Raw genomic sequence first — 14,785 nt, 5'->3', positions numbered from 1 at the left:
TGTTCCCTCTAACTCTTTCCTTGCATTCATGGAATTATTTTTTTTTATAAGCCCAATATGGAGGTGATGTGTGGCAAGCATGGATTGGTGGGATTCCGAGTGTGGGTGGGAGGGCAGAGATTTGGTATGTGTGCGTGGGGTGGAGAGTGAAGCTTATAGGCTCTGGGGCATGGCTGGGGATAAGGGGTGTTGAGGGTATGGGAGGTTGGGAGGGTGGGGAGGAGAAATGAGGACTCCAGCTGGGAGTCCAGTGTGGGCTCTGTAGTGGGGTCTGGAATGAAGAGTTTGGGATGCAGGCTGCCTGGGGGCAATAGTGGGAGGAGAGAGTACTGCTCCTAGCCCTCCCTCTCCCCACAGCAGCACCTGGGAGAGGCGCCTTGCCACAGCAGCTCCAGGGCCAGGGGAGAGATGTACTTGTGCAGCCTTCGTTAGGTTGCTGCACAGCTCAGAGGGAGCTTAGCCTGTTGTCAGTGTCATTACGCTATACACACAGCTCATGAAACCGAGCAATTCCCTCGTCATTTCCCTCACTCCTGGCTGTCTGTTCTCACCAGTGCTCGTGGTACTTCATGGGAGTACCTTGAAGCACAAGTGTCAATAAGAATGTCTGGTGTAAAATTTTTGGGGAGCAAGGGAAGGGATTTCTGAATCTTCACTTTCTATTGTGACACTGCTGACCACGATACCTGTGTGTGATCCACAGATGTTGCCGTTCCTAGCCTTAAGTGGTTCCCCCTCCACTCCCATGGAATGTCTGAGCCAGAAGAAGCAGAGGGCTTAGGATCTCACTGAATGTGCCGTTCTGCAAATCAGTGCTGCATCAGTTCATGGGCAGGGGGCCGGGAGGGTGAAAACAGTAAGCACCCTGTAGGAAGGCCCAGGAAACTCCGAAGGAAAGTCAGATGCAACCAGAACATAGCAGAGCTTCTCCAGCAATGCAAACAAATGCTGCAGACTCTTGTCCTACAGATTCAACAGTCATGGGCTCTCCTCCCTTGATAGTTCAGAGAACTACAGTACTGCATTTCCCTACACACACGTACACAAGTGTTCCACGTGGTGTAAGGGGCCACGTCCTTTAACTCCTACCACTTCATCTGGAGAACATTAAGGACAACCACACTTCTCGTACACTGAATTGCAAGAATCATGATTGTTGTATGTATAGATAAAATGGACGTTTATGTTCTTTCCTCTTAAGTGCCGATCCATTATGGTTTTAATATATTTGTTTTTAAACTGCACAGATGTTGTCTTGGACTGACTTTGTTACTGAATGAAATTCTATTGAGAAACTAGGGGGCTGCGCCCCCTGCTTGCTGTGCTTGCTAACCCCCTGTCACTGGGGGGTAGTAACCCTGGCTCTCCCCCTGGCCACCAGGGAGGGCTGGGCTATGGCCATGGGCCCCTTTTCCCTCCCTCCGTGCTCCCCCCCCACCAGCTAGGGCCCCTTCTTTTCTCCCTCCCCGTGCCCCCATCACCCAGGCCCTGATGCCAGTGCAATGGAGCAGCTGTTTTTAAAACACCAGCAGCCACTCGCCACGTGGCGGCTGCAGGAGTTTCAGCCAGCTGCTGTGTAGTGGCTCAGGGCCAGGGTGTACCCTAGTCCTGATTCCTCCTATCTCAAGGGCTCTCCAGTCAGCAGCCAAGCCTATACTGTCCTCTCTTGCTGGTTTTCCATAAGGCTGGTCCTATCTTTCCAGCTTCCTCTCCTCCCCCCGCCCATCTGAAAAGCTAAATTTCCTACGCTTGCCTATCATGTCACTTATCAAAGTCAGCCACTTAATGTGAAAAAAATGAATAGCTAAGCACCTCTTAAAACTTGCACAGGCCACATAAAACAAATAATCTTTCTCCATAATAGAAACCTAATATATGGAGATTTACCATCTCATAGAACTGGAAGGGACCTTGCGAAGTCATCAAGTCCAGTCCCCTGCCCTCACAGTAGGGCAAAAAACCATCCCTGATAGATTTGTCCCAGATACCTAAATGGTCTCCTCAAGGACTGAACTCACAATCCTGGGTTTAGCAGGCCAATGCTCAAACCACTGAGCTATCGCTCTTCTCTTCCCCTCCCCCTCCCCCCCGAAAAAAAAAAAAACCATACAGCACCCTTAATTCTGACCAAAATCACTGTTCTTTCGAGTTGGTGATACATACATAACAACCAACCCTTCTGGAAAAAACAAAAACCATGATCTTGTAGCGCAATCCATGCACGTATAAGGGTCTGCCTGTGCAGAGCCACTGCACTGCAGTCAAGAGATTCTATATAGGTGCAGGGGTCTTACTGCAAGCTGCTCAGACTCAGGGCCTGTAGATCCTCAACGATGCCGTGTACTGATCAGCCTCAGAAGCAAGCCCAAGTTTCCCTATAGCTTATCTTTGACAGTTGTACCCTATTCCTAGGAAACTAAATGTGACACTATTGCAAAAAAAAAATCAACAAAGTATTTTACCTTGACATTCTTAACTCCTTACTTTTTTCCTCTTGATAGGCTCTGTAAGGGCACTAGCTAAATAGCTTCTAATATTTAGGGAAAGTCTTTATTCATTTAGCAAATGTATGTAGTTTGGGTAGTTGCAATTAAAAATCATCATATTGAAGGATCTGCATTTATCAGAGCAGTGTAAGATTTGACTCAATTGCTTTTCATAAATGATGTAATAAGGAAGTACTTTTGTGTCATTGAGTAGCTTTAGCCTTTTTTCTTTTTAACAAAATTATTTAAAATAATGCAGGAAATGTGAACTAAGTGCATGGAGTTGGAGTAGGTCGCCTCAGTGCTAAATTGTATATTTAAATGCATGTGCGTGAAAAAGCAATAAGGAGTCCGTGGCTAATCACACATTGGCCCATAAATCTAGTAAGTGAGCATTTATGGAAATAAGGAAAGCCTCTTTGATTTGCTACCAAAAGGTTCAACATGTGTTGACCAGGTTGAGGATTTCTAGAATGATTCAGTCGTTGACGTGGTGCTCTACTACTTTTTCCTTTACTTTTTGCTTTTTTAACTCTGTTTGCCACCCTGGACCTTTAAGTTGGCTTGTGCTTATTACTAGCCCCTGAGGGAGACTGTTTCAACTGTCTGTTTTTCAATGTACCAGCTATAGTGGGGGGTTTTTATAATAAAGCTTGTCAATGTAAAGTAATATGTGGGCTAGAGAGGGGGAATTCAAGCCATGTCTCTACTGCAGAATTGAGTTGTTACATTGATCATAAACCACTGTAATTATAGCATTTGTGCATGTTTGCACAACATACCTAGTGTCTGGAGTGCATCCACTGTTCGTGCTATAGCACCAACAGAGAGCAGTGCATCATGGTAGCTGTTACTGTGCAAATTATTACTTTCTCCCATGGAGAATTCTGGGAATGGATTGCAGTGCATCAAGAGACAGGATCACCACCTTCATGATGCAGTTTTTTCCATTCCATAATTCCAAGTGTTTCCAACTACATCCTGTTTTTCAGCTGTGCCTATAAACTTTGCATCTGCCAGCTCTTCCTAAAAGCACTGCTCTTGCATTGCTCACCTGTCTTGTGATGAACACACAGCCGCTCATACAGTATTTAATGGGCTGCAAATTAGAACAGGAATCCATGCTGCCTGCCCTTCTGTGTGCCATAGACAGGAACAATTCAAGGTTAATGTCATTTTTGCAGAGAGCTGCACACGGTGGACCATCACTATTGGGCTTGGGAAACATTTACCAAGTGGTGGGATTGGATTGTGATGCAGATATGAGATGACAAGCAGTGGCTGCAGAACTTTAAGTGCAAAGCCACCTTCCATGATCTGTGTGTGGAGTTTACCTCCATCCTGCAGCACAAAGCTATCAAAAATAGTTTTCTGAAGGGTGGAAAGTGGTGATTGCTGCGTGGGCAATTGCAGGCTATCGGTCAGTTGAGTAAGCTTGGAGCTATGAAGTCCATTATGGGGGGTTGCTGTGATGCAGGCATGCTGGGCTATTAATCACCTCCTGCTACGAAGGACAGTGACTCTGAGCAATGTGCATGAAACAGTGGATGACTTTGCTGCAGTGCAGCACCATAGGTGCCATGCATATCCCAATATTGGCCCCAGACTATAGTTCAGTGCAGTACTTAAACAGAAAAAGCTACCTCTCTTTGTGGTGCTGTAGGCTCTCCTAGATCACCAGTGTCATTTCACTGATATCAATGTTAAGGTGGGCAGGGAAGGCACAAGAAGCATGCGTCTTCAGGAGCTCTGGCCTGTATAGAAAGCTGTCTTCAAGGACTTTGTTTCCAGACCAGAAGATTCCAATAGGGGTTGTGGAAATGTTCAAAGTGATCTTGGGAGACCCAGTCTACCCCTTACTCCTGTAGCTCATGAAGCCAACCACTGGAAACCTTAATAGTAGTGAGGAGTGCTTCAGCAACAAGCTCAACAGGTGCAGAATGACCACCGACACTGTGACTGGAAGGTTAAAGGGTTGTTGGTACTGCCCTTTTGGCAAGTTAGACCTCAGTGAGGAAGATCTTCCATGGTCATATCTGCCTGCTGTGTTTACTATATTTGTGAAGGCAAAGGGGAAACATGTTTAGGGGTGGATGGTTGTGAATCACCTGAGGGCTGATTTTGAGCAGCCAGATACCAGGACAATTAGAGGGGCAGAGTAGGTGCTGTTCAAATCAGGATGCTTTTGAAGCATCATTCTGATAATGAGTACCAGTAATGTGCCTTTAGTAGTGAATTGAGCCAAGCATTGTTTTCTTGCCACCCTGAACTTCTCTTGTAAAGATTCCTGCCTGTGTGTTAAGTGTACTCTGCAAATGTGGTTGTGGCCACTGAGTTAGTTTGTTGCAACTAACTGTAGGTCACAAATAAAGAATCACTGTCTTTGCATAGTGCTGTTTAATAAAAATTTAGGCTTGCGTATTGTCATGTATCTGCAAGAAATGTTAGTGAGCAGCCCTCACTGAAGTGAAGATTTCACAGCTCTGTGTTATGGAAATGTTCCTGAGAAGTGCAAGGGGTACTGCAATGGGGGGGGGGGGGGGTTATACGGATTGCAGGGCAAGTTGAGCCTGCATGAGTTCTGTCTGCAGTGCAGACAGGGACCTAAGCACGTCTTGAGTCCTCCATGAGCATTCTTATCCATGCCTGAGCCTGTCTTCTCTCCTGCCTCTCAGTTTGTAGTTTCCTGTTGATTCTTTTTCTCTCTCGGCATTGAATCATTCATTCTTTTCCTTGGAAAACACAACATGGCCAGTGCACTAGATATGGTGAATTTGGCCCACAGGCAAAGAGGATTCAAGATAAGACAGGGTCTGAATGGTTTCAAAAGGGGATCAGTACAAGTGCTTGGGGACACTATTCTGAAGAGGGGCATCATTTTCTACATACTGGGATGGTTGAAGTTGAATAGCACTAGTGAAGGTAACTGAAGATGCAAAGGTACATCTCTTGCATGCGTGAACCTTCGCAATGGGCCTGTATGCTGCTTGTCTTTGTTCCTCCAGAAGCAATTGCTGGTTGATGCTGCAAAGTTTCCTACAGCAGGGTTAAAAACAGCAGAGGATTCCAGCGTATCTGAAAGAAAGTTTCCTGAAATCTGTAGGGTAGGTTTCCTGGGAGATTTTGGTGTGCCTTAACCAACTTTTCTGCAGAGCCTCCACTGCATAACTGCAAAGGGGAATGCAAAGCAGGTACAAATGGTATCCAGTGTTAATTTCAGTCCCTTCTCACGTGTGCATCATGTAATAAAATTAAAGGACATCTCTGTCATGTAATAGTGCACTTTCAGAGAAAAATGAGTGCTTACCAGAGCCCCTCACCTCCTTAATGCATTCCAGACCTGGGCTTCTGAGACTGGCTAAATACCTCCATTAGTCAAAAAGAGGTCCTGTCTCTCCAAACCACCAAATTTGTATATATCACCTGCTCCACATCTTCCTCTTCATCCACTGCGTCATCCTCAGAGTTGACTCCACTGGTTGCAGCTTCTACTCCCCTGAAGTATCCACAAGGCTCTTGGTGGTAGAGTTGCCACTGGGGATGACATGCAGCTCCTTGCAGAAGCAGCATATTTTTGACATCTCAACAGAGATGGTTGGCCTGCCTCTGCTCCTTGCTTATGGCATGGCCATGTGTCTCTCATGTGCCTCTTCTCACCATGCCATGAATAAAATTCCCATGACTGGAATGGAGCTGCAACTGTACAACCAGCTCTCTCCACAGACCCAACAGATTCAGCAATTCCTGTGTTCTCCATGTGGGAGCCTGTTTGCTGCAGAAAGCCAGCATGGTCAGCTGATCCTGTTTGCTCAGCATGGACAGCTCACCATGAAGTGGGTTTTCAAAAACTCCTGGGACTTGGAAGGGTGCATGTTTGTGTCTGGCTCCAAGGCAGAGGGATAGAAATTGCTTATCAGAGTGGTCATGATGGGCATTGTGGGACATCTCCTGGAGGCCACTTTAGGGTAACAAGCAAGTGCAGTATCTACACTGATTCTGTTGCTCTTAACTTTGTCTATGCCACTTGTTGAGGTTTTATTATGCTGGTGTAGCAGGGAAGTTAAATCAGTGGGAGGAGCCTTGTTGCACATTACACCTCCACTATTTTGTCCACAAAACCTGAGTTTTGTAAACAAGACTGTATAGTGTAGACAAGGCCTTAAAGTATCTAATCAAGTGTTAAATAGTGATAGAGATGCAGCCGTGTTAGTCTGGTGTAGCTGAAACAAAAGACAGATCTATGTAGCACTTTAAAGACTAATAAGATGGTTTATTAGGTAATGAGCTTTCGTGGGCCAGACCCACTTCCTCGGATCAACATGTGGAAGAAAATCGGCACAACCATATATACCAAAGTGATACAATCAAAAAAATGAACACGTGAAATTGACAAATCCAATTTTAGAACAGAGTGGGGGTGAGGGGGGAAGGTTAGTTTCTGTGAGGTAATGACATTGGGGTGATAATAGGGTAAGCTATCTTTGTAATGGGTGAGATAATTAGAGTCTTTGTTTAAACCCATACATAAAGTGTCAAATTTAAGCATGAATGATAATTCTGAAGCTTCTTGTTGAAGTCTGGAGTTAAAGTCTCTTTGAAGCAATATGCATGTTTTAAGGTCATTGAGGGAATGATCAGTCTGGCTGAAATGGCAAGCAACAGCTTTCTCTCTGAGAGAGTCTGTCTGTTTTGTGTGCATTGATTCTTTGGCGTAGTGTCTGAGACGTTTGTCCAATGTACAGAGCAGACGGACACTTCAGGCACATGATGGCATAAATGATATTTCTGGATGAATAGGAATATGTGTTCTTGATCTTGTAAGTGGCATGGTTAGGTCCAATAATGGTGTCAGCAGAGTAAATATGTGGACCAAGCTGGCACCAGGGTTTGTTGCAAGGGAAAGTTCCAGGATTGGTATTAGTGTGGTATGTCCTGTGGCTGTTGGTAAGAATCATCCTGAGGTTAGGTAGTTGTCTATAGGAGACTATGGGTCTGTCTCCCAGAGCCTCTCGGAGTGTAGTATCCTGTTCCAGTATAGGTTGTAGTTTATTAACAATGCATTGGACGGGTTTAAGTTGGGGGCTATAGGTGATGATAAGTGGTATCCTATTGTTGGTTTTCCTGGGTCTGTCTTGAAGTAGATGGTTTCTGGGTATTAGTCTGGGTATTCGGCTCTTTTAATTTGTTTTTTTATTTCTCCGGGTGGGTAATTGAGGTTTAAATATGCTTGATAGAGATCCTGAAGTTTCTGGTCTCTGTCAGTGGGATTAGAGCAGATGCAATTGTATCTAAGGGTTTGGCTATAGACGATGGATCGTATGGTGTGTCCTGGATGGGAGCTGGAGGCATGTAGGTAACTGTAGGAGTCAGTGGGTTTTCTGTAGAGTGGTGTCTACTATACCATTGGTGATTTGTACTCTGGTGTCCAGGAAATGGATCTCTCAGGTTTAAACAGACTCTAATTCTCTCACCCATTACAAAGATAGCTTCTCCAGTTATCACCCCTAATGTCATTCCCTCACAGAAACTTCCCCTATTATCACCCCTATGTTATTACCTCACAGAAACAAACCTTCTCCCCTCACCCTCACTCTGTTCTAAAATTTGACTTGTCAATTTCACGTGTTCATTTTTTTTTATTGTATCACTTTGGTATATATGATTGTGCAGATTTTCTTCCACATATTGATCTGAGGAAGTGGGTCTGGCCCACAAAAGCTCATCACCTAATAAACCATCTTGTTAGTCTTTAAAGTGCTACATAGTTCTGTCTTTTGTTTAATCAAGTGGTTAGAGGGAGAATAAGCTATCTGGGGTGTAATTAACTTGACAGGTAATTGTATCTCAACAGCTTGGCTTGACAGCCAGTCAACAGGCTCTAGCTCTGTCTGCTCTCATTCTTTTCAAAAGCTTGGGAGTAATAGGATTAAGAGGGTGGCTTGTTCCATTTAATTCTGAATAGACAATGAATGTATTTGTAACTTTTTCAGCATACTGGTGCCTAGAGAAAAAGAAAGCCCCACTTAAAACATTTTATACCACCTGCTGTGGGGATTCATTCATACCATGTATAAATTCTATTGCTTAAAGGGACACGATCTTCTTCTTTCCTGTCCCCTTCCCCCCAGTTTCTCCTTGGCATACACACTGGTGTTAGATTAGAGTCAGTTTAAAAAGATCAAAACAGCATTAGAGCAAAGTTCTTCTTAAAGCGCTCAATCTTAATCAGAGCTATGTTTTAAATGTAACTTCTCAGACAGCGAGAACTTTTTGCCTTGTAAATTATTGTGCTGCTAACTAAAATAAGAGCAAATACACCTAGCTGTTGAATTCATTTTCAACTCAGGAAGCAATGTGTTTATTTAAAAAAGCTGGATGATGGTTATAAACTTATGCTAGTGTGAGGAAAACACAAGCATCCAAGGGTTGTAGTTACTTATTTATGAGCATGCTTCATAGACTATCGTGGACAGCATGATGTCTCTTTCTAGTGGTTGGCATCAAAGAGGGTAAGAACCTGCTTGTTACTGGAGTTTTCTTTTAAACCAAATGCTAAGTGATGAGAGGCTAATGTACAAGGACTGACATGTCGTTAGCAGGAGTAGAAATCATGAGTTGATGACATTTTTACTGTCACAATTGGTGTCTTTTGAGCTGAAAAAGTCAGGGTCACTCTTGGTACCTGCAGTGCAAGAAATTAATTCACAGAATTTCCTGTTGAAGTGGAGCATGTAAAAGAGTATGGTAGCTATGGTGCTTCCCATAAACTTGTTGACCCTTCTAGGGAATGGAATAGTGAGGAGGAACTATAAGATGTCAATAATCTTCAGAAGCATTTAATTACTAAACTAGTATTTTGCAGACTATATCTTGTGTTTGTGTAGCAGCCAGCATGAGACCCAGGTCTTATTCTGCACACTAGCAAAGTATTGATGATAAAGAACAAATGTTCTTCCAGTAGATATTCATGGAGGAAGGATGCCCTTGCTCTTAAGGAGAGATCCACGTTTTGCCACTGACTTCATATGGGACTTACTAGTTTCCTTTGGGGGCGAGGGGAAAGGAATTAATCTCTTCTAATTTTGCTAATCTCTAGAACCTGGCTAATACTGGTCTAAATTTGCAGTGAAAAGTATAAAAATGAGATTCTTGAAAGGAGTTGTAAGTGCAAAGTACATTTATATTAATCTAAAAGGGCATCCAGACCAATCTGAATATTCAGTGGAGAAAACTGACTTATGACGAAGCCCATAGCTGCTGTCTAAATTGCATCATTCAGCACGAGGTGGTAGTTGGTTTTGGATTTTAAAATAGATGATGCATCTGTCACCTTGTGTGCTGTAATTCTGTAATAGTCTGAAATTTGCACATCTTGCAGTGTAACACTAAATGTTACATAGCAGCAGCGCTGTAACTAGGTATTTTTGCACCTGAGGCAAAGTATTAATTATGTGCCCCCACTCCTTAGATTAGCACGTCGCACTCTTTACTTTTGCAGCTTATTTTTATTTATTGCATCTTTGCATTCCTGATCATGATACACTTGGGGTGAGTGCTCTGCTTGCCCTGCCCTTGTTACATCCCTGCATAGATAGCAGTGATGGCAAAATACAGGCACTTGTGACTGATACTGGTCATGGTGATTACGAAGTTAGCCTTATTTGAAACTTCTTAAGAAAACCGCTGAAGGATTTGAGAGGCTGGGGAGCAAGTACTGTAACTGGGAGCTAGAAATGCAGGTTATATGCCAATTGGCATATTTTAGCCTCTAGAGAAGACTTTCTCCAACCACAGTTCGATGTACCTTCCAAGAAGCACCCAGGAATGCCCAGCCTTCTCTACATTTTCCACAATGGCAGACTGCTAGAGTTCCAGAAATTATTCAAAGCTGAGTATTCCCAAAGTAAATGCAGACACATACTTTGGGGTCCATTCCTGTCACTTTTTTTTATTTTTCAATTCTATTATTTTTATACAGAGGGTTAGTAGTAACACACTGAACAATAATGGGAGATGTAGTGTCTATTGGATGATGCCTTGACATTTCATTAACTAGGAAATGTTTAACAAACATGGATGGCCAGGAGTGGCCCATGAGCCTAGGTGAGCTAGGCAGCTGCCTAGGGCGCCTCTGGCCCGGGCGCCCAATGATGACGCGCCAGGGCACCCCATGATGATGTCACAGCCATTGATGGCCATGCAGGCAGGGGCGCCGATTGCGCTGCCTCGCCTAGGGGGCCAGCTGCTGTAGCCGGCCTCGGGCTGCTCCTGTGGATGGCACATTAGTTCCTAATGACTGTGCAATGTTTCAGAAGGGAAGTTGATGTGGTCGATAAGCTATAGTCAAAAACATAGAAAAAGGGTCAGTTGTGGAGAACAGTCTTGTGTCAGTATCTTTATTGAAATGGAAGTCCAAAAAGATGGTTGTACGGTTTATTGGAAAGAGCTTGATTCCAAAAGCATCACTTGCTATCAAAATCCATTTGCTAGATTATCTCTGATCTGTATTTGAGAGCAAATCCCTAAGAAATGGGGGACTAGTCTGGCTTGTCCTGCGCTGCAGGTAAAATGCTAAATGTGATGGTCAGCTAAGGTAGAAACTAATATTGGGGCCAATTCCAAAAGTTATAAATAACCTGCTTGCAAAGCTGAAGTAATTGTAGAAAACTTTGCTGTGCCATAGTAATGACTGTTCAAAATAGTTTGTACAGTTTTCTATTAAGTCAACCATCTTTCCAAAATGTTGCTATAACTGTTCCTGTTTGGATAGAAAAATATATACTTAATGTTCTTGAGGCAAATTTTGTGAGTGTAGAGTATTAACACAAGTGTTTCAGACAAATGTTAACTTCGGCAACTTCATTATGCCTACATGAAATTCACTTCTTGTTCTAAGCTGAAAGTGGTGTATGACTGTGTATCAAATGCTGATGGTAGTTTTACAGTTTTAAGCATATTGGTGTTTTTTCATACCATAAAGCTGCATTTCAGTAGTGAGTGCTTACGGAAATTGCACTTGGAATTTTTATTGCAAGCCAAACATGTGCACATATTGCTATTGGTGCTGTGATATGACAACAGTCTGTCCTTACGTTAGCTCAAATGATAGAGAAACCATTTAGTCCTCTGAAAGAGTAGATTTTGGAACCATAACAAAGGGATGATGGTTTAAAAATTCAAAGGAAACTTGGTAACCCTAAATGGTGTACATGGCTTGAGCTTTCGGGATCATTGAAGAGGGAATGTGCTATATCAGCATTTCTCAAAATGGGGTCTGCAGTCCCCTGGGAGTTCCTAAGAGTACCCTGGGGGTCCGTAGGCCTCCTTAATCAATTTGTCCCCTCCTTCCCTTCCAGTGCCTCTGGCACACTAAAAGTCCAGCAGTACAGTGAGGCTAAGGCAGGCTTCCTACCTGCCCTGGCTCTACGCCACTCCCAGGAGTAGCCAACATATCCCTGTAGCCTCGGGTAGTGGGCAAGGTGTCTCCTTGTGCTGACTCTGTTGTTCCTGGCCAATGGGAGCTGTAGCCAGTGGGAGCTGCGTGGCAGTGCCTGCAGGCAGGGGCAGCATGCAGACACACCTAGCCCCTTCTAAGCGCCACTGCTAGCGGGCCGGGACAGGGCACTCACTTTTCGAAAGCTCCTGAGCTAAGCACTACCCAGCCAGAGCCTTTGCCCAAACCCCCAGCACAGAGGCTGCATCTTGCTCCCAAACTCCCTCGGAGATGGTACCTTCTGCTCTTCAGTTCTTGTATTAGTGACTTGAAAAGCATCTTCAGGTTAAACTGAGAGCTTTCCATAAATCAGATTTTTGTGCAAGCCCCTTGGTAGCTGTCTGTACTGCAGCTTAGTGTATAAGGTGCTGCCTCTCTTATTGTAGAAAGCTAGTCTTAAGACCTTCTTGCATAACGTAATTGTAGGTGTATGTTAAGAATGTTATATTGCTACATACCTTTCTACCTCAACCTAAACATGCAAATACTTGTTCCTGCTCCTTCTCCTCCTACATAGAATCATAGAACACTAGAACCGGAAGGGACCTCAAACATCGAGTCCTTTGGGGGAGTCCCTTACCTTGCCTTCCTAATGCAGGAGCCTGGCCCAACCCTGGGGCAGCCTGTGTTGGCTGTCCAGCTGCTCCCAGGACTTGAACTCATACCACCCTGTGCTCTCCAGGTAAATGCGCTGTCCCTTAAGTCCTCACGGCAGGACCAAGCACTGTCTTGATCATCCCTGACAGGTGTCTGTCTAACCTGCTCTCAGGGCCAAACCGTGCCATTCCGGCACTCTGGGCAGAAAGTTCATTTGCACCCTGAGTTAGGGGAGGGCTCATGCGCGGCCTCGCCCCCACCCGGTGTATGGGGAGGGTATGTGAAACTGGCAGCAGCAGGATGCACATGACTGGCCCAGCCCAGTCCGGCTACCGCCGCTGGCGCACAGCCCAGGGCAGGCGTACAGCACTCCTTACAGCTGCCATCAGGCACCTCCCCATAGGTTTGCGCCCCAGGCACCTGCCCAGCTAGCCCATGCCTTAATTCAGCCCTGCCTGCTCTTAAATATTTCCAGTGATGAAGATTCCACAACCCCCCCTAGACAGTTTATTTCATGGTTTAACCACCCTGACAGGCAGGAAGCTTTTTCCTGATGTCCAACCTAAACATCCCTTGCTGCAATTTTAAGCCCATTGCTTCTTGTCCTATCCTCCGAGGCCAAAAAGAATAATGTTTCTCCCTCTTCCTTATTAACCCCCTTTTAGATATTTGAAGACTATCATGTCCACCTCTGTCTTCTCTTTTTCTGAACTAAACAAGCCCAGTTCTTCCATTCTTTCATCATAGCTCATGTTTTCTAGACCTTTAATCATTTTTGTTGCTCTTCTCTGGACCTTCTCCAATTTCTCCACATCTTTCTTGAAATGTGGTGCCCAGAACTGGACATGATATTCCAATTGAGGCCTAATCAGCAGAGTAGAGCGGAAGAATGACTTCTCATGTCTTATTCATAACACTCCTATTAATGCATCCCAGAATCGCATTTGGTTTTTTGCAACAGTGTCATACTGTTGATTCACATTTGACTTGTCCATTATGACCCCTAAATCCCTTTCAGCAATACTCCTTCCTAGACTATCACTTCCCATTCTGTATGTGTGCAACTGATTGATTTATTGTTCCTTCCCAAGTGGAGTACTTTGCGTTTGTCCTTATTAAACTTTATCCTGTTTACCTCAGACCATTTCTCTAGTTTGTCCAAATCATTTTGAATTTTGACCCTATTCTCCAAAGCACTTGCAACCCCTCCCAGCTTGGTATAATCTACAAACTTAATAAGCATACTCTCTATGCCATCATATAATTCATTGATGAAGATATTGAACAGAACCGGCCCCAAAACAGACACCTGTGGAACCCCACTTGTTATGCCTTTCCAGCATGATTGTGAACCATTAATAACTACTCTCTGAGAGTGGTTATTCAGCCAGTCATGCACCCACCTTTATAGTAGCCCCTCTAGGTTGTATTTCCCTAGTTTATTGATAAGATCACACGAGACCATGTCAAATGCCTTACTAAAGTCTACATCAGTGGAGAGACTCCATCCTGATTCTAAGCACTCTTGTGCTGCAGGCTTTTTTAAGATGAGGCTTTTCTTGTTTGGGAACTTGTCAACTTTAGGTCCAGCTGAGCTGAGGGTGTGCATTTGTTACCACTATGTTTAGGGGATGGCAAAGGACATGTTTAGATAGGAAAATGTATACTTTTTCTTGAGGTGTCTACACAGGGACTTGTACTGGTATAAAACTATGTGTTAATCGGTTAAACTTTCCCATGTAGATGAGACCCAAACCTTAGCCAAAGTCTTATTTGCATCCCAGTAAGGCTGTAGCTAATGCTAACCTAAGCCCTGGTATAAATGTAGCTATGTTGACAGGTGAATGCTTCTACTGAAGTAGCTATTGCTGCTTGAGTACATGGTGCTCAATAACAGTGGGAAGAAGCATCTACACCAGTGTTTCTTAAACTTTTTAAGACCATGGAACACCAAACAATTTTTTTTAATGTGGAACACCAAGGTTTTGGATTGAGCAAAAAAAAGAAAAAAATCCGAGGGAAATGTGGTCATGGCCCCTTTAATTGCCGCATATCCCGACCGAGCTTCCATCAGCCACCGGGAAAAGAAAAAACATGCCGGAAAAAAAAAGGAAGAGGTTGCAGTACACCTCCAACTGGCTCGCATAACACTAGTGTGCCACAGAACACCGTTTAAGAAACACTGATCTACATTACTGACTAATGGCAG

At 44.1% G+C, this 14,785-nt stretch overlaps 1 protein-coding gene across 4 annotated transcripts in view; it reads left to right on the top strand.

Annotated features, from left to right (window-relative positions):
• The window catches only part of ESRP1 (epithelial splicing regulatory protein 1), a 61,603-nt gene that overhangs the window by 40,391 nt on the left and 6,427 nt on the right, over positions 1-14,785 (top strand). The window contains exon 14 of one of the 4 annotated variants that reach the window (XM_075920381.1): positions 704-2,085. The exons of the other annotated variants lie outside the window; for them this stretch is intronic. Within the exon in view, the coding sequence (XP_075776496.1) occupies positions 704-719 (16 nt within the window). The 3' untranslated portion in view covers positions 720-2,085. Of the gene's footprint in view, positions 1-703; positions 2,086-14,785 lie in introns of those variants that run through there. 4 annotated transcript variants of the gene reach the window in all.

The sequence above is a fragment of the Pelodiscus sinensis genome, chromosome 2 (assembly GCF_049634645.1).
Source record: "Pelodiscus sinensis isolate JC-2024 chromosome 2, ASM4963464v1, whole genome shotgun sequence".
Taxonomy (NCBI): domain Eukaryota; kingdom Metazoa; phylum Chordata; order Testudines; family Trionychidae; genus Pelodiscus; species Pelodiscus sinensis.
This window is presented reverse-complemented; position numbering and strand designations above follow the sequence as displayed.